The sequence below is a fragment of the Mustela putorius genome, unplaced genomic scaffold (genome assembly GCF_011764305.1).
Source record: "Mustela putorius furo isolate JIRA1106 unplaced genomic scaffold, ASM1176430v1.1 tig00003858_pilon_pilon_pilon, whole genome shotgun sequence".
NCBI classification, from domain to species: domain Eukaryota; kingdom Metazoa; phylum Chordata; class Mammalia; order Carnivora; family Mustelidae; genus Mustela; species Mustela putorius.
The window spans coordinates 49,319,278-49,339,946 of NW_025422010.1; the positions used below are offsets into that span (position 1 = coordinate 49,319,278).

The following is a 20,669-nucleotide window of genomic DNA, read 5'->3' on the forward strand; positions in this document are numbered from 1 at the left end:
AGGGAGTGAGGGAGGAAGACAGGAAGCCGATCTGTTGTGGGGTGAGCAGGGCAGAGATGGGAATGCAGGGAGAGACGTTCTAGCACTTACCGAACGTCCTCTGTGTGTTTGGGAAGGGCAGATAGAGGTATTAGAATAATATTTCTGAAAGTCACAAGCAAGGTCATTGGACAGGAATGTTAAGAAATGAGAACCACCAGGGGCACCTGGCTGGCTCAGTTGGAAAGCATACGGGTTGATCTTGGAGTTGTACATTTGAGTCTCACCCTGGGTGTAGATGTAGAGATTACTTAAAAATAAAATCTTTTTTTTTTTTTTTTTTTTTTAAGGGGGTTTGGTGCCTGGGTGGCTCATTTGGTGAAGTGTCTGCCTTTGGCTCAGGTCACCATCCTGGGGTCCTTGGATCAAGCCCCACCTTGGGCTCTCTGCTCACTAGGGAGTCTGCTTCTCCCTCTCCCTCTGCCCTTCTCCCTGTCCATGCTTGCTCTCTCAAATACGTAAGCAATCGAAAGAAAGAAAGAGAAAGGAAAGAAGAAAGGGAGGGAGGGAGGAAGGACAGGCCACCAGAGTCCCCTAAAAACATAAGCCACTATGGGAAAAGACTATGAAGCGCCAAGAACACGTCTGGGCTCCCTTGAGGCCTGTATTCCAACAGTAGACATCTATAAGGAAGGTGCAAAAGGCATGATCAGGAGAGGGCCCTGAGCACCAAGATGTGAAAGCAGAATTGGAAAAAACCAGAGGTGAGCGTTTCCGTCCACTACGTGCTTCCCTGACATTTCTGCAGGCGCCCAACCCCGTCTTTGTTGCGTCCTGGACCACACGTCGGACGGCAGGGCACCAGGCAGCAACAGCAAAGTTCACCTTGAACCTCACTGAGCCGGTTTCCTGCCAACTCATCAGATAGCCACATATGATAGCGACTCCGAGATTGTGCTAGGAAACTGAGAGGTTCGGAGGGAGAAGGAATGAGGAAGAAACGTGGTATTCAGGACTGGGGCAGTCAGCTAGAACTCCTTTGCTAACTTGTCGGGCTACTTTGGCTTGAACCCCCTTCGAACGACATCCAGCCTGGACCTGTTATGACAGAGGCCACATTCCTGTCCAGATCAGCAGTGTTTCCATTTTAATTTAGCTCGATTATCCTGATTTTAGTACCTTCTGCTTCAAGGCAGAAAGCTCTTAAGCTTAACACTCAACAGCTTGAACTCACAGCCAGGAATCCACAGTAAATTCTGATCATTCTAAATGTCTGATATGGAAAACCAGAGACGGCAAACAGTCTACATGGGTCGCCGGCCTGCCAGGTTTTGGAGCCCATTGTAGGCAGAAGCCCGTTTGGATGCGTGCTCTCCCCCATGAAGAACCTCCCCACATCGGGGAGAGAGGCAGTGTCTGGCCAGAGCAGGATGAATCGTCCCACGAGTGGCATTTCATGCTTGTTGCTCTTTCTACAGGTGAAAATGGTTTGGAAAAAACCCCACAAGGACCAGGGAGCGGAACCCAGCAGGAAAGATGAGGGTAGCAGGGAGTAATCCGAGGGAAGCAGACTTCAGGGGCACTTGGGAGGACAGATGGGCTAGTGATGGAGATTTGGGGGAAAGCAGATAGAATCAGAGGTTATTCTGACCAACGCTGTGGTGACAACATCCTGAGAGTCAAAAACCATAACTTAGCGGAAATTTCTATAAATGAAAAACCAAAGCTGTTTAGCTGGAATTCTAGGGACTGTGGAAAAAATATTTTCCACCTGAAATCTGGAGCAAATCTGGGGCCCAAGGAGGAAAGGATCGGCCACAGGAAAAGATCACATTTGCTTACCAGGGTGGGAGAAGCAGCGGAAAATGAAACAGAAAAGCTGCAGAGGAAAAGCTGCATCATAAAAGTTAGCTACACTCTTTCAGCCTCAATGACGGACTATCTAGGGCTATTTTTAAGAGCTCCCGGGAGAGCCGAGTAGGTGTGACAGAGACCACATGGCACACAGAGCCTGAAACAGTTACTGTCTGGTCCTGGCCCCTGGTCCAGACCCGGCCTCGGAGCTGCCCCCATTCTGGGCAGGGGCGCCGGCTGCTGCATGTACGACAGGCCCCTTACAGCAAGCAGAGCCCAAGCCATCTCACGGTCACAACTGACTGAGCAAAAGGTCTGGCAATGTGAAGCTTCCGGAGTCCAGGAACAAGCAAATTCTTGCATATGCAAGTCCCTTCTGAAAGTAGACGCTAGCCCGTGCTTGCCACTTTCCGGGCAGACTGGGTCAGGTCGGTGGAATGGCCCAGCACGCCGAGGACGTGTGCCCGTCCAAGCCCAGCGACCCTTCTCCCAGCCGCATCACCCTTGGAGAAGGAAGAGACCTCCTGGACCATCTAACATGGGCCAGCTGGCCTGTGCACCTGTTGCCGCTGCCCCATGGGCGCAGACACGGACAGGGTCCCAGGGTGCCCGTCCCAGCGAGGTCACCTTTTCGCAGGGTCTCCCGGGTTTCCTCGGCTTCTCTGTTGACTCGGTTCTGTTCCGGCTCGACCGCAGGCCCCTGGTCGTCAAGCTCATCTTCGGTTTCATCGTCGCTATAGGGAACCACTTCATCATTAGGCTGAGAATCCTCCTCAAAGGTCGTTTCCGAGTCTCTTTCTGAATTCATGCTGCCGGCAAATTGGAACTACCTGGTTGAAGAGACAGAGAAACCAGAGTGACTTAAACTGGTGCCCAGGGTCTGGCTGACTCCTGCCTGCATCCTGCTTTAGTGCCCTTTTAACAGAACATTCTCGCAACTCACAGGCAAGTGTGTCTGAATAGCGCCCCCCACAGTTCAAATTAACCTTTCATTAGGGATTCCATGCCTCAGTGAGATTTAACAACAAAAACATAGTTGCAAACTCTTAAAGCAGATACAAACCTTAAGGTAGTATTTCAAATGGGGGGGTCTCTACTGGCAAAATAAACTGAATCCATAACCAACCTTACAATGAAATGAAACAGACCACAAAATATGAGAGTAGAGCAGGCATCACAAGAGTCAGTCCTGCTTGCTGAAACTGCTTGACCTAACCAACGCGTAGACACGTTTATTTGCTTTGTGGCCCTCAGTGCCATTACATCTCTCACTGTGGGTTGCTGGCAACGTTTGGGAAACCCTGCCCTCGGACACCTGGTTTCTGCTAAGGCTCATACTCTAAGACTTTGCTCTGTGATACATTTGAAATACAAGCTCACACTTTACTAAGGGCTTCCTGGGAGCACTCCCTCATCCCCTCCCTCCCAAACGACCCCACCCACACCCTATCTGTCGCCTGTGTGTGAGCACACCCCTGTGCCAAGTGACTGCAGAAGGGACAAGCACAACCTCAGTTATACTAGAAAAATACTGACACAGAGACCAGAGGAGACCTGAAGACAGACATACAGCCTGTCATTATTTACATTAGCATCATATGGCCATGTACTTGACATTGTTCATAATAGCAGCTCACATTTACTTAGTGGTAACTGCACGTCAGGCCCGGGTGAAATGCTTTGGGGGCACTGGGTCCTCAAAACTTCCCATGGCACTGCTGTCATTCCCACTCTAGAGGAAAACACCGAAATTCCTTGAATAACTTGCATGGTCATAAAAATTTGCAGCAAAGGGGCATCTGCCTGGGTGAATTGGTAGAGCATGCAAGTCTTGATCTTGGGGTCATGAGTTTAAGTCTCATGCTGGGCATCTAGCTTACTTAAAAAATTTTTTTACGGCAAAAACAACCACCCTCCTAGAAGAGACCTTCTATCTTGTACTTTTACATTATAGTTTCTTATATGTTTTCATCAAGTCTCAGTTGCCTTGAATGGAACCACTTGGCTGCCTGCACGCTTTGTATCAAATCTAGCATTGCAGATATCTAAATCTGCATAGCCCTAGCTGAGCAGGTAGGAAATGTTTAAATATTTATGTGAGGGTTTTGTCCAGCATTATTTAAAACCATAAAACTCAGAGTAACTTGCGTATCCATGGGTTGGTCACTGTGTAGATAAACTGTGATATCCTCCTACTATGGGATAGTATAAATGTAGACCATGATCAGAAGACTTTTTTTTTAAGATTTATTTATTAGAGAGCAAGAGAGACTGCATGGCAGCGAGAGAGGGAGAGAGAGTCTCAAACATACTCTGGGTTGATAGCGAAGCCCAACAAAGGGCTCGATCCCACAACCCTGAGATGGTGACCTGAGAGGAAACCAACTTAACCAGGCACGCCGATGAGAAGAGTTTTTAATGACATTGCAAAAGTCCAAACATGTTGAGTTAAAAGGGCGAGTTAACAATCCATATGTATAAAATAGTCCCGGTTATCCAGACATTCATTTATTTTCCAAAATGCCAACAACTGCCATGCATCATCTAAGAGAAATGATGTGTGCACAGTGCTCGGTTCAGAATTTGGCCTCCCGTAAATACTCAATACAGTCCTCACAGTACAGTAAGTGTGCAAAAGTGAGGTCATTTATACTGCCGATTGCTCCAAAATTAAGGGAAAAAATGTTATTTATAATAACAAATGGAAAGGTGTGAGAATTTATCCCTTTTAGGATTTTCCATCTTTCAAAATGTCTTCCAAAATGTAACCACCCCTCACCAGGAGGTAAATTATTAGACTACAATAGGACTACATTTAAGCATAGGCATATTCTATTTTAAAACCTTTTAATTGCAGAGTAAAACATTTTCCCACTTTCCCAGTTTTCTGTGGGCTAGTAAATAACTATTTCTTGGGGTTTTACAGGTTTCATTAGCCTCATTTGTGGTTCTGTAAAATTCTGCCAGCTATGTTTTAGCTGATACTTAAATTTAATGCACTCTCTTTAAAATTCCCAAACCCGGGTGCCTGGGTGGCTCAGTAAGTTAAAGCCGCTGCCTTCGGCTCAGGTCAAGGTCCCAGGGTCCTGGGATTGAGCCCTGCATCGGGCTCTCTGCTCAGCAGGGAGACTGCCCCCCCACCTTTCTGCCTGCTTCTCTGCCTATTTGTAATCTCTGCCTGTCAAATTAATTAAATAATTAATTAATTAAAATTCCCAAACCCTTAAGTGCAAAACTTGCATCAGCAATGTTTCAGAACTAAAGTAATGAAAGCAGTTACCATTTTCTGAGCACCTGCTGTGTGTCAAGCAGGACGGCTTTGTGAGACAGATAATAATACCCCATCCTACAGATAAGGGCTCAGCGACTAAGTGGCAGGAGTTAGGAGCTAATCTCTTCACCATAGGGACATATACAGTATTCACAAGTCTGAAAGCACCATACAGAAACACTTTTTCGTCATTGTACATGACTTCAAACGAGCCACTTTATCCATTTTCGGGGTCTGGGTCAGTGTATCCTAGAAACGTTCTGTAAGAGATCATTTCCTCATCATGATTACTGGCAAGCGTCTCCATGCTTATTTCCCACATTTCAATGGATCCAGTCCTTTGAGGTGGAGGAAGCAGCCGACAAGGAGGAATGGCTTTGACAACCAGAAGGATATGATCCAGAGTAAGCAAGACATTGCATAACCAGCCAGCTCAGCGCAGAACATCCACCCCAGGCCAGACTGTGTGGGCTGCTTGGAAAGCAGAGCTCTGAGCTGAGCGGAAGTTCTCCACAGTGTGTGTGTGCACGTGCGTGCCTGTGTGTGTGTGTGTGTGTGTGTGTGTGATGCAGGCATACTGGAATCACTTTGCTCCATCATCTTAGCATTACCAAAGAAAAATGAGGAAGAAATCATTTCTTTGAAGCCCCAAGTGACATGAGGAGTTTTCTGATCGAAACCATGGCACCTGTAAGGTAGGCACTATCTGGAATATGGATTTGGAAACACTGGAACGTCTCTGAACACCACTGTGGCATACTGCGGCCACGTGTGCCCTTACTCAACCTTCACTAAGCACCTGCTCATGCCAACCACTACACCGTCGCTGGAAACAGACCCTCTGGAGACTTCCAGGTTATTCAGGGGTACAGGTGAGTTCACCGGGCATGAGAGCCCCGATCCACAGCAAGCCCAGTCATTTCTGCTGAAACACACACCTCCAACCCATTCCCTCGTCTCCAGCCCCATGGCCGCCACCCTACTTCAGACCACCATCGTCTCTCTTGCCGTGCTCCCACACTGGACGTCCCATGATCACCTTCCACATGCCCCCCCCCCAGTCACGCCACTCTCCCGTTTAGACCCTTCCCAGGCATTCTGGACAGAGCTGAGCCGCCTTAAAAAATCACAGGCTGAAGCTCTAACCCCCAGTGTGACTGTGTGTGGAGATAGGGCCTTTAAGGAGGTCATTAAGGCTAAACTATTTGGTAAGGGCAGAACCCTATTCTGACAGGTCTGGTGTCCTTACAAGACGAGAAAGAGACATCAGAGAGCGCTCCTTCCATGCATGCACACAGGAGAGGCCACAGCAAGATGGTGGCCTTCTGCAAGCCAAGAAGAGAGGCCTCACCAGAAACCAACAGGACTGGCACCTCGATCTTGGACTTCCAGCTTTCGGAAATGTGAAAAAATAAATGTCTGTGGTTTAAGCCACCCAGCCAGTGGTATTTTGCTAGGGTAGTCCAAGCAGACTGTGGTTTCCCGCTATACTTTCAACTAAATCCACAGTTTCCCCCCAAGTCTGAGAGTTCTGCACAGTTCTGTAACTTCTTTCTTGCTCAATCATCCTAGGCCCCATGGCCCCACTTTTAGCTTAAGCCAGTGAAGTCTCCTGCCTCAGGCCCTTTGGACATTCTCCTCCTTCTGCCTAAAATGCTCCTCTCCCAGTTCTCAGCATGGCTACTATTTCTCATTCTTTAGATCTCAACTTCAGTATCCACTTCCATGGATGGTGTTGAACAGGTCTCTATCCTCTTCTTTCTGCTACCACTAACCTCCCCAAGACTTACCTCTCTCTTTTGAGAAGAACTTACCACAATTTTTAAATATACGTTCACTTTTACTTATCTGTCATCTATCTGTCCCACTAGACCACAAGCTATATAAGAACAGAGTCCCATGTGTGAATACTCAGTGCCAACCACCTAGATGTCACACAAAGATCTGGGGAGAGAAAAAATGAACTTTCAATTAAACCCTCAAAGCGATCTTTGCCATCTCTCCACAGTCCCTTCCTACCACACGGTAGCAGACTTCAAGCGGTCAGTGGATGAAGGAGGGGCGCCTGACAGCGACGAGAAGAGGTTGTGCTCTGGCAATTCTTCAAGAGTCTCACTCTGCAAGGCCACCCAAAACTACTGCCTCAGATTCTGCTACAGACAGAGGAATTAACCCAGCCTGTGGTAAGGTACTGAGCGGGAGCCCTGATCTTTCTTGCTTCTCACTATCACCCCAGCACCTGGCAAGAGCCTACTTCTGCCTCTGTCCTGACGGGGCTGGTAGTCCAGGCGGGAGTTAGCGAACGACAGCCTCCAGGCCAGGCTCAGCTGACCACCTGCTTTTGTAAATCAGGTTTTATTAGAACACTTTCTTGTTCATCCCTTGACGTCCAGTCTAGGCTGCTCTCCCACCACAGCAGAGCTGGATGGTTACAATGGATGCCATATGGCCTCAGAGTCTAAAATATTTCCTATTCGGCTCTTTACAGAAAAAGTCTGTTGACCCCCAGACTAAAACAAAAGGCAAGAGACAGCAGCAATATGTGGTCAAGACCGAAGGCCCACAGCTAGAGAAAATGAGTCCTGACCTGGGTAAAACCAGGCAAGCTGTGGGAATATGGAATGAACGACCAGGTGGGCTGGTGGGAAAACAGAACAGTTGCCCTATTGGTTGGGAATAGTAGCATCTCTAGTAGCATCTCAGTTGCTGGAAGCTGCGTAACCATAGAGCACACACACTGGCCCCCGCCAGTGGGACAGTGCACCGTCATCTCCCTCAGCACATGAGGCACAGCGACCACACCCACACTGGAGTGTGGCGCTTCCTCGTTAATCCCGGAGCCTATAATCATGGCGTCCAAAGTCAATGTGCCTAGGTGTTAGCGCAAGTAGGCAAAGATGTATCAGAATTCTTTTTGAGTCATCAAGGACTTAGCATTCAAGGCCATTTCTGGTCACACGATCTTCGGAAATACTCTTGCCCAGCTCTGCTTCAGCTGAGCAGCACGGTTTCTTTGAAAGAATATGGGCCTGGATTGAAATCTCAGCTCTTCTACTCACCAATGTATAAGCTGGATGGGTTACTTAACATTTTGAAAGCTTAGCTGTCCCATCTGTTAAAAAAAGAGAAAGGGGCAGGGGGATAGTGATCCTTCAAATACAGTAAGGATTCGCTTAGCTACCTCATGGTGTTAAAAACCCTTATTGTTGGGCTGGCAGGAAGGGGGCTACCAAAGATGGCGTAAGTTCCCGCCACAAGACCTGAGCTCGGACAGGAGAACAAAGGCCCAAGCAGGAATCTGAGACCCCCGCCCCGGGCTCCTGTGGACCAATGGGATCCCGATGAGCAGGCGGGATATCCAAATAAGGGAAACTTCCAAAAGACCCCTGAGCTTCCTCCGAGACCCCTTAAAAGCCCCCTCCTCCCTGCCTTGGGTGCGACTTCCGCCACTCTGCTTTCCAGAGTGGCGGAACCTCGCCCGAGGGTGCCCACCTCCTCCCGGCGCAACTTTCCTGGCTCCCCTTCTCCTGAGCCCTGAAACTTCGCCGGAGAGCGTTTTTAATAAATCTTGCCTTGCACCCACTCTGCCTGGTGTTGTGTTTATCTCGCCGGAAAAAAACTTTACATTTGGTGCCGAGACCCGGGAAGGAGATTGAGCCCCCACACAGTGGGGAGGCTCTCTCCTTTCCCTGGCCAAACTGGACCTGCCTTTCCGAACGCCACTTCCGAAGCTGTGGTGAGTTTCCCCGATTCCGCGCCTCCTTCCGGAAAGCCCTGCCCTAATCGCGGCCGCGTCAGGGTGGACCCCGCCGGTCACCAGGTGACCTCCGTGACTCCGAGAGGCTGGGAGACGTCCTAACCTCTACGGCAGTCGACACAGTTTTTCCGCAACCCAGTGGTGGACGAGGGGACGCCTTCCTCCAGCCCTCGGGTTGCCCGGCAACGAATCGTGGGGACCTCCCAATCCAAATTCGACCCTAAAACATCCCGGGGGTGTTTTAGGCCTGCTGGCCAATCTTAAAACCCTGGAACTGGACCAGGACCTGCGAAAACGACGTTACTGTACTGTCGCTTGGCCACAATACCGATTAGACAATCAGTCCCAATGGCCTCCGGAAGGCACGTTTAACTATCAGATTTTCATGGACCTAAATAACCTCGGCAGGCACCAAGGCAGATGGGGGCCAAGGTCCCTTATGTCCAGCTTTCTGGACTCTGCACTCTCGCCCCCCTTCCTCTGCTCTCACTGCTCCACCTCACAGGTCCTCTTGGCCCGCTCCCCTCCCCCTACCCTGCCACCCACTGCTCCCAAAGACTCGGACCTCTCCTCCCCGTCTCCTCTCTCTGAACCCCCGGAGAGCTTCACCCATCCACTGACAAGAGGGCCTCTGGTTCCTCCTCCTCCTCCTCTTTACCGCGATCCTTCACCCCAAGGTCCCTTAAATTCAGGATTTCTGAACCAGCGCTCTCGTCTACCCCTCCTTCTCCCCCTCCCACTCCTATCCGAACTCCTGACAAATTTATCCGCAGTAAACGCGAAACTCCAATCAAAGCTTACTGAAGGTCAAATAGGCTCTTGTTATTTGTTAAAATCTGCTAGCAAAGAGATGACTAGAACTGCTGGTTACTTGTGTCTCAGAGTTTTAATGGGTCATTCTTAAGGTAGCATTCAAAGTCTTTGGTAACCTTTAACAGAATGGGATAAAATACCCGAGCCGCTTTTGAAATCTGTTGGTAAACACCTTTTGTGCTTAATTGAATTCTGTTGTAACAGCCGCAGGGCTACTGTTTGAGCTAGATCCTTTCGTAAAGAATGGAAGGGGAGACTGATCACCTCCCATTAGCCAGGGATACCCAAAGGGGAGGGTGTCCAATCTGTTTGAATCTGAAGAGTGCCTGACTGCGTGAATGTGTCTGTGTGGCTCCAGCAGCACTAGGGCTCGAAAGCCCCCCGCTGAGTTAGTCTGCCCCCCCCAAGGGAGGTTGCTGGAGTTGAGGAAGTTTGAGTTCATGCGCCCTTCTCTCTACAGGACCTTTCCCAAATTGAGAAACGTTTGGGCTCCTTTTCGGCCAGTTCTGATAACTACATTAAAGAATTCCAGTATCTGGCCCAAGCCTATGACCTCACCTGGCATGATTTACATGTGGTCCAGACCACCACCCTCACCATAGAGGAGAGGGAACGCATCCAGGCTGCTGCCCGGGAGCACGCGGATCAGGTCCAGCTCACTGATGCTGGAGCCCGGGCGGTCCCAGCTGTAGAACCAGGTTGGGATTATCAGGATGGCCAAGATGGCCACTGGCGCCGCGACCGCATGGTCCAGTGTCTCATAGCCGGCATGAGGGCAGCCTCTAATAAGGCCGTTAATTACGACAAGATTAGGGATATTGTCCAGGCCCCTACGACCACCCCACCATGTTTCTTAACCAGTTGACCTAACTTTTAACCCAGTACACTCGCTTGGACCCTGCCTCTCCTGCGGGGGCCACGGTACTGGCTACTCATTTTATCTCTCAATCGGCACCGGATATACAGAGAAAGTTAAAGAAGGCTGAGGAGGACCCTCAGACCCCCATTTCTGACTTGGTGAAAATGGCATTTAAGGTCTTTAATTCCCGTGAGGAGGCGGCTGAGCTTAAACGACAAGCCATATTCCAGCAAAAGGTTCAGTTGCAGACCCCAGCCTTGGTAGCAGCCCTGCGGCTGGCCGGCTCCAGGAGCCAGCAGAGAGGGGAAACCAATCGCACCCTGTCGGGGGGCCTGTTTCAAATGCAGGGCCGAGGGACATTGGGCTCGTGAGTGCCCCAATCCAAAGCCGCCAACTCGGCCTTGCCCTCAATGCCATTTGATGAGCCACTGGAAATCCGACTGCCCTAACCTCGGGGTATCTTCGGCGCCTCAACGTGGGGGACCCCCCGAGATAGTAAGTCTGGCCTTTCAACTGCTTGGATTGGAGGACGACTGACGAAGCCCAGACTCAGCCACCCCTCTCACCCAGGCCGAGCCCAGGGTTATGCTCCAGGTAGCGGGTAAGTCCATCTCTTTTTTGCTGGACACGGGGGCTACCTACTCTGTTCTGCCTTCCTACTCGGGACTTACTCGAACCTCACCAATTACTGTTATGGGGATCGATGGGACCTCCTCCAATCCTAGGGTGACCCTTCCCCTTACCTGTAGCCTGGATGGGTTTCCCTTCCCCCACTCGTTCCTATGATTCCTTCCTGCCTGGTCCCTCTACTGGGTAGGGACATTCTCCAGAAACTAAGGGCAACTATCTGCCTCTCCCCTTCCTCCCCTCTATCCACCTCAACCCGTCTCATCCTACACCTCTCCACTCCCTCGACCCCCACTCCAGATGACCTACCTACTGTAGACCCTCAGGTGTGGGACACCTCAGAACCCATCATTGCTTCCCACCTTACCCCGGTTAAAGTACAGCTTAAGGATAACTCTAAGTTTCCCTCAAGCTCAGTTCCCTATTTTCTTAGCCCACCGCCAGGGCCTGAAACTATCATAGAATGGCTTTAACGTCAGGGACTCCTGATCCCCATCATTTCCCCCTGTAACACCCCATCCTCCCAGTACGCAAGCCCTCAGGGGCTTATCGACTGGTACAAGACCTTAGGCTTATCAACGAGGTCGTGGTCCCCCTCCACCCAGTCGTTCCTAACCCTACTGTCTCGCGTTCCCCCAAACACCTCTCACTTTACTGTACTGGAGCTCAAGGACGCTTTTTTCACCGTCCCCTTGCACCCTGATTCCTATTTTCTTTTTGCCTTCACCTGGGAGGATCCTGACACGCATGCTTCGGGACAATTAACTTGGACTGTTCTACCCCAGGGGTTCAGGGACAGCCCTCACATTGTCGGCCAGGCCTACAGACTTAACAGCAGTGCGTCCTTAAGGCCAGGACTCTCCTACAGATGTGGATGACCTCCTCCTCTGCAGCCCCTCCCTCTCGGTCTCCCAAGACGACACCTCCACCCTACTTAACTTTCTGGGGGCCAAGGGATATCAAGTACCCCCCTCTAAGGCCCTCAACATGACCTTAGGGCAGCCCATCACGGTCTACTCTTCTGCTGACTCACAGTCCTTAGCCACCGATCCCTGGCCCATCTGACTCCTCGTCTCCAGCTATTCCTAGAGAACCCGCATCTCTCTCTCTCTACCTCTCCCCGCTTAAACCCTGCAACTTTACTGCCTACACCCTTGCCAGATAAGGGGTGGATCTACATCCAGGACAGCATTGCCCTGCCAGGCAATCTGGTGCACACCTTGATTACTGACATCCACCAATCCCTCCATAGTGGCCCATAGGCTCTCCACTAATTTCTTCAGCCATTGTTCTATCATCCTTCCTTATCTAAGGTAATCGAAGTTGTCCACAGGGCTTGCAAAACCTGTTCTGCCGTGAATTCACAAGGAGGAATCTGCAGACCAGGGCCTAACCAACAGCTCCGAGGTCATCAGCCGGGGGAAGACTGACACCTGGACTTCACTCCCATGCCTTGCCATAAAATTCATTCACAGGCTGGATCGAAGCATACCTCATCGCCCAGGAAACAGCAGACGTAGTGGCTACAATACTCATCGAGCGCATCATCCCCAGGTTCGGATTGCCCCAGACCCTCCAGTCGGACAACGGACCTGCCTTCATCTCCAGTGTAACCCAACAGGTAGCTGAGAGCCTCAACATAACCTGGAAACTTCACATCCCATACCACCCACAGTCATTGGTAAGGTAGAAAAGGCCAATGGGCTGCTCAAAGCCCAACTCACCAAACCTACTCTAGAAACCCGTCTTTCCTGGCCTACACTTCTGCCTATGGCTCTCACCAGACTCCTGGCTACGCCCCGCGGGTCTTCAGGCTTAAGCCCATTTGAATTACTATACGTCCGGCCCTTTCTTAGAAATCACAGCCCTCCAGCCATTTCCCCACCTCTTTCATCCTATCTACCTTACCTCACTCCTTGTCGTAGGGATACCCCACCCTATTGACTGGCCACTCCCCAACTTCAGGGCCACAAATAATACGGTCCATATGGGCCCCATCGGGGGAAACATACCTATTATTAATGTGTCCTCCCTTACCACCGCAGCTGCCATATCACTAACTCCTCCCTCCTGTACTGTACTCCCTCAGGAATATTTCTCTTGTGCCCTCAGGGAATCTATCGCTGCCTGACCACTAATGACTCCCTGGGCTGTATATTCATTCTACTATCTCCTACCACCATCTACTCTGAATCCCAGCTGCTGTCCATCCTATTTCCCCAACACCATGGAGGAAGGGCTGCCCACCTCCCATTCATAACAGGGGCAGGAATAGCCACAGGGGTGGCAACTGGAACAGCGGGGATAGGAACCTCCATAGACTTTTTCTTACAAACTCTCCCAAGCCCTGAATGATGACACGGAACGGGTAGCTGACTCCCTCACAGCCCTACAGACGCAAGTCACCAGCCTGGCAGCCTTAGCTCTACAGAACCGACGGGCCTTAGACCTTCTGACCACCGAAAAAGGGGGGACCTGCCTATTATTAAATGAAGAATGTTGTTACTTTGTTAACCAATCATATAGTTACCTCCAGGATCAAAGAACTCAGGGATCGGATCCAAGCACAGTGGCGAGACACATCCTCCTGGGGCCTGGACCCCTACAACTGGGTAACCTGGCTGCTCCCTCTGGCGGGACCTGTAAGCATAATCCTCCTCCTAATCTCAGTTGCTCCCTGTCTTTTCCGGTACTTGCAGGGTCGCCTACAAGAACTTGCCTGAGTATCTGTCAATCAACTCCTCCTCCAGCCCTACTCTCACCTGCCCACTTCGGACTACCCCTACGACGACGCCCCCTGTCAGCAGGAAGTAGCCAGAACCGAGTCAACGCCCCTGACACCATTATATTAAGCAAAAGGTCGGAATGTTGGGCTGGCAGGAAGGGGGCTACCAAAGATGGCGTAAGTTCCCGCCACAAGACCTGAGCTCGGACAGGAGAACAAAGGCCCAAGCAGGAATCTGAGACCCCCGCCCCGGGCTCCTGTGGACCAATGGGATCCCGATGAGCAGGCGGGATATCCAAATAAGGGAAACTTCCAAAAGACCCCTGAGCTTCCTCCGAGACCCCTTAAAAGCCCCCTCCTCCCTGCCTTGGGTGCGACTTCCGCCACTCTGCTTTCCAGAGTGGCGGAACCTCGCCCGAGGGTGCCCACCTCCTCCCGGCGCAACTTTCCTGGCTCCCCTTCTCCTGAGCCCTGAAACTTCGCCGGAGAGCGTTTTTAATAAATCTTGCCTTGCACCCACTCTGCCTGGTGTTGTGTTTATCTCGCCGGAAAAAAACTTTACACTTATGACAACCCACAAGGAGTAGATATAAGATACAGGCTAGTTTCCACTGGGTTCTTTTCAGAGCCCCTAAGAGAGAGGAATTTGCAAAACAAAGACTCAAAGACTACACCCACCACAGTGGACAGGGCCTCAGCACTGCCCCCCTCCCCCCATCTCCCGCCCAAGGAAGGGGCCTTGAGACCCACACAGCTCAGAGCCTGCAGCCCTACAGGAGACATTACTCCCTTACCTGAGTTTCAAGTTCAGTACAGTGTGCGGGTTGTTTCCTACCTTACCATTTCCATGAGAGCAAGACCCCAGGATGGGCTCCGTCTGCCGGCAGCCATGCTCCTCTCTCCCCGTTCTGTCCCTGACCAGACTTTTCTGCAGTCCTGCCTCAAAAACAGTGCCGGGTGGAGGGAGCGGGGAGGAGTAGGAATCAAGAGGCATCATTTCTTTACACCAGAGCTTGATTTGGGTCTTTCCAGCTCTTAATAAAGGGGTGCTTCGTTTTCCATCGTGTTCAGCCCTCTTGGTCATAAACCCCCCTAAGACAAGAGGCGTGAAGGACAGTTTCCGAACATGTACCCTAACCCCCATCATTTGTCACCTAATATACTTAGCTACCAACTACATGCAAGTGAATGAATGAATGATATCCTTCTTCCTTTGTAGGGGAGGCACTGAAGAAATGAGGAAAAAGGGAACCCAGGCCAAAAGAATTGTCTTTCCACTTTGCGATAAAAAAGCCTGAAGTCCGCAATAACGAAAGCACAGGCTTTTCCTGCCATCACAAGGTTTCTAGATTTCAGTGAAGGCAAAGGAGGGACAAAAAGCTGAGTTTTGTCATGGCCAGGGTAGGATCTGTGTGCGAACACAAAGGGAACTCAGAGGCTGGGGAAGGCCGAGAGGCCCCGGTCAATGACAGCTTTGTTGCCACACTTGATTCATGTCCAGCTTAGAAAGGAAGAGTCACAAAATTCATTTTTGTTCATTCTACACCATCTGTTTTTATGGTTCTTCAAGCCTTCCTCAAGAAAGGGTATTTTTAACATGTGTTTTTCCTCCTTTCCTCTCCTATTATTGTTATTATTGTAATTAAAGACCATGCAAAGTAGCATAACATGACATAATAAATCTGTGCACTGTACTTCCATGTGTCCTATACTATGTGTTTTTGTATTATATGTTCTATATTAAATAGAATAAATTGGGGCGCCTGGGTGGCTCAGTGGGTTAAGCCGCTGCCTTCAGCTCAGGTCATGATCTCAGGGTCCTGGGATCGAGTCCCGCATCGGGCTCTCTGCTCAGCAGGGAGCCTGCTTCCCTCTCTCTCTCTCTCTCTCTGCCTGCCTCTCCATCTACTTGTGATTTCTCTCTGTCAAAGAAATAAATAAAATCTGTAAAAAAAAAAAAAAATAGAATAAATTATAGCTCTGGCAGGCAGAATCCACAAGCCTCCAATGATGCCAACACCTGCTGTTCTTGCTCTTGTGTAACCCCCTCCCCGTGAGAGTGGGCTGGACGTAAGACCTTGCTTGTAACCAACTTGCTATGACACAAGTAATGGGATGGTTCATCCATGATTAGGTTACAGGAGATGATGACTCCCTGCCAGCCAGCCAGCCAGCTGTCCCCCCTTCCTGGTTCTCATGAAGCAGCTGTCCTGTGCAGGGGCTCACATGGCAAGAAACTCAGTGCCTGTCCAGCCAATAGCCAACAAGGAAATGGGGTCTTCAGACCAACAACCCTCAAGGAAATGAATTTTCTGTATGTACGGCATGGTGACTACAGCTACCAATACACTTTGTATGTTTGAAAGTTACTCAGAGAGTAACTTTCTTAAGATCAGAAAGTAGATCTTAAAAGTTATCACAAGAAAAAAAAATTGTAACTATATAATGGTAATGAATGCTCACTAAGCTTAACACTGGTAATCATTTTACTATATATGCATATACCAAATCATTATGCTGTACACCTTAAACTACATGTTATGTCACCTGTAACTTAAACTACATGTTATATGTACACCTATAACTACAATGTTATATGTCAGTTATAGCTCAACAAAACTGCAAAAAAATTTTTTAAAGTGAGGGCGAAGGAAATAAATTTTGCCAACAACCTCAGGAACTTGGAAGTGGCTTATCCTTCTTCAGTCCACCCTTCAAATGAGACCACCCCACAGCCCCAGCCTGGGCTGATGCCTTCACTGCAGCTTCATAAGACCCCAGAACAGAGGACACCGTCAGGTGATACTGGATTCTCCATGCAGAAAAACTGGGAACTAACAAGCGTGTGCTGCTGTAAGCTGCTAAATTTTGGAGTCATTTGCAATGTCAGAGAACTCATACACATATCATGAATCACGAATAATCAGGATTCTGGCATAAGGCTATCTCTAAGTTATTCTGAAGAAGAGCCCAACCTCAGAGGCAGCAAAAATCTTCTCTGTAATCCCAGTTAGTCTAGACACTGGCCACACCCCTCTTGGAATCTGTCCAACACTCTGCAGAGTAAAAGCCAACAAGTTTGATGACAGTTGTAATTAGACAAACTCATGAAGCAATAGTAATAAAACACATTGAAGATCTAGATTAAATTTAAACTTTATACAGATATTGAAACATGACTCTACTGTCCCCGGGACAAAGAGGGTTATATTTTTTATTTCCTCCTAAACCGAAACCTAGAAAGCCTAGAAGCCTGGGATAGCTCCCGTAAAACTAAGGGACCACAGATGTCACTATTGTGGGGACAATCAGCCAAGACCTTTCCTCAGGACAGAAAGTCTTCTCTGGGGCCACAGCTTCATCCTCCATTTCTCTCAAAGTCCATGGAGCCCTGTGCCACAAAGGAAGTGGACGACCATGTGGTACCACACAACTCTGCAGACTACCACTGAAAAGGTGCAGGAAAACCTCAGAACTTGGACCTCTAAGAGAAGGGCAGTTTTCTCATTTTCCTGGTGAAACGTACAGGATTCCTTAGTGATACTGACCCGACTCTGTCATGAGCTCACTAACATCCTCTAGCAAGGATGAGGACTCTTATTAATACGAGGATTCCCCTTACGGATCACTAAGTATTTTTCACACTTCTCGGCTCTCACAATCGTCGTGGACTCATTCTGAGATGTGTGGCTATGGTTGCCATTTTACCAAAGACAAGACAGAGGTGGTGAAGGCCCAGGTTATTCAGCTCGGTCATGTCAGATTGGATTCAGGCCCTCTGATGGCACAACCAAGTCTGTGCTACATAGATTGTGCGGTACAGTTAACACATGTGGATTTGGGCTGAAATTCAAGTTCTGCCCCCGAAGCACCTGAGCCTGTTCCCCTCCTTCGAGCTCCCACTGCTTTCTCCTGCCACATATCAACTGAGAGCATCATCAGTCACAAGAAAAACCTAAGCAAAAGAAAATGGGGCAACTGACAAGAAAAATAAAGCAAACTTGATGGTCTACGGACTGACCTATAGCAAGTGGGGAAATTTTAAATGCTCCCCAGCTTGTATCACATAGGAGAGCATTTAAATCAGTAATGATTTCCTTGGTGTTTTGAGCTGAGGATCGGGAGACTCACAGAGGAAAGCAAGCACTCAGGGTGGGTGGGAAGAGATTTTCAGGAATGAGGAACAGCTGGGTGAAGACTGGGCAGCGGGCAAACATGAGGCACCCACCCACCTGAATGATTCAGCGTGCAGGAGAGGAGCTGGGGAAGGGCTGCTTGGAGTCCTCTGCCCCGACCCTCGAGGGCTTGGCCAGGCTCTCTTCCAGGGAGTGGAAGGAACCACTGAAGGTGTTTGCAAGAAGAGGAACACGATCCGCACCGTGCTCCAGCAAGATTAATCCGATAGAGGAGGGAGTGTGGGTGGCCCGGAAGGTGAGAGCCAGACACGGAGACTGCCCAGAGGTCATGCTGGCCACCGAGCCATCGGCTGTTCTGGCTTTGTCATCTGTAAAACCAGGCAGTTTGGGTTCTATTTCCTCTGCAGTCACATTCAGAAACAACACTCTTGTGTGAATGCAGCTGAAGCAAGGAAGAATACAGGCCTGAATTAGGGTGGTGGCAACCAGAAAAATGTGTTCAAAATTAAGACCGGGTGGAGCTGCCGTTCTTTTGTCTGGAAAACTAAGGGAAAAAGTAAACAAAAGACTAGCACTGGTTCCCATAGGATAATAATGCCAGAATTCCCCAAATGTTTACTTTAGAGCCTCAGCCTCAATCCACAATGTATTTTTATAATAAATACTGAAAGTTAGGAAAAAAAGCATTGTTTGTACAGTCACGCTTCATTCTCACTTTGTAGGGACAATGGCCTTATTTTTACTTCATTACTATTGCCTCTATGATTAGGTCTTGAAATTATATTCGTGCTTAAATAATATAAAACCATAGGGACTGTACAATTGACAGCAGCCTGAAGGCAAAACCTCAAAGGTGAAATAAGAAATAAATCTGTCAAGTTAAATTAATCTGAATACTTGAAGAGTCACCAACCTATGGGCACGTGGCCACATTTAATGTAAAGACAACACCACAGGGGTGCCCGGGTGGCTCAGTTGGCTGAGCATCCGACTCTTGATCTCAGTTCAGGTCTCAAGCTCAGGGTCATGAGTTCAAGCTCCAGATTGGGCCTGATGCTGGGCATGGAGCCTACTTTAAAAAAAAAAAGAAAGTTGGGGCACCCGGGTGGCTCAGTGGGTTAAGACTCTATCTTCAGCTCAGGTCATGATCAAGCCCCACATTGGGCTCTCTGCTCAGCAGGTAGCCTGTTCCTCTCCAACCCCCACTCTGCCTGCCTCTCTGCCTACTTGTGATCTCTCTGTCAAATAAATAAATAAAATCTAAAAAAAAATAAAAAAAAAAGAAAAGAAAAGAAAAAGAAAAAGAAAGTTAAAAGACTACACTACAGAAAGACGTAAGAATCGGCATAATTTTCCAGAACTAAACATGAACCTTAAATATGCAGAAAGACAGCTTACATTCCCCCAGAGTCAATAGGACCACTGTTTGAATGGAAAGGGAAATAGAAGGGTCAGATGTGTAAGTAACTGGAATAATAAACATATAGGGGAAATATGAATAAGATGAATAATCAAAGAAAGGCACAGAGAGGAAAATCAAGACACCATTTCATGCCTTATTAGGTTAACAATATTCAATTACTGCATGTCGTGCTGGCTGAGATATAGCTGAATGAATGCTCTCTCTCTCTCTCTCTCACACACACACACACACACACACACACACTCACACGGGCACACACGCAGCGCTGCTGCCACCATTGAAACTGGTCCATTCCTTATGTATAAAAACAATATAACAACACTTTAAGCACCAAGAACAGTAAAGGTTTTTTTAACATTTGACCCAATGATCTCATTTCTAGAAACTCTTCCAATGTAAACCAACAAGTAAAATAACGATTCACATAAAACTTTTGGTGGTCATGATTAGCTATAAAAAGCACAGGAAGAGAAACCACCTGGGAGTCCAACAGGATAATGGTTTTATAAATCATGATTTTAGGGCAGCCATTAGAAACGACAGCCACAGAAACACAGGAAATATTTTCCATACAACTTTAAAAGGAGGAAGGTCAGAAATCAGAACTGGGTCCTGTTACTGCAGTTTTGTAAGTCATACACATGTTTTAGAAAAGAATTTTTGCTCTCAAACAAGAGACTTACTGTGTGTTTCTCTTTCCAAAAGGATCAGCGATTGGTAACACCTACCTACCCCTTGCAGCCAAAGACTACCAAGCTGGCAGTTATGTACTGGGCTCATTTCATGAAATCCTCACAATATGCCCCAAAACAAAGTATCACCCTCATTTTGAAGGTTAGGGGACCCCTCCAGAGTCATACAGTGAGGTTTCAACCAGATCTGTCTGCCCCCAGATTTCTTCAGATTTGTCACAGGGGGAGAAAAATCGCATTGTATCGGGGTGGACTCTACCCACCCACACTTTCGATCATTCTCTGTCTTTGCAGATGACTACAAAACCAAAGACAGCAGCCTGAGAGGTTCGTGTCATTCACAGGCAGCGGCTGGGCTCAGAGAAGGGATGGCTTGCGTGTCAGGGCAGGACTGATGAAACCTGCCACATGGACTCCTTCCTGTGATTGTACCTTCCAGCGCATTCATAAACATAAGATCTAAGAGTCTCCTAATGACCGTGAAATGCCATGAAATCTAGTCTGTGTCTGTCCTCTTCCTCTAAGAGCCCTTT

General features: G+C 48.7%; 1 protein-coding gene across 1 annotated transcript in view; it reads right to left on the bottom strand.

Annotated features, from left to right (window-relative positions):
- Positions 1-20,669, bottom strand: part of ATP8B1 (ATPase phospholipid transporting 8B1) — a 129,882-nt gene that overhangs the window by 61,542 nt on the left and 47,671 nt on the right. The window contains exon 2 of the mRNA XM_004745551.3: positions 2,461-2,663. Within this exon, the coding sequence (XP_004745608.2) occupies positions 2,461-2,641 (181 nt within the window). The 5' untranslated portion in view covers positions 2,642-2,663. The remainder of the gene's footprint in view (positions 1-2,460; positions 2,664-20,669) is intronic.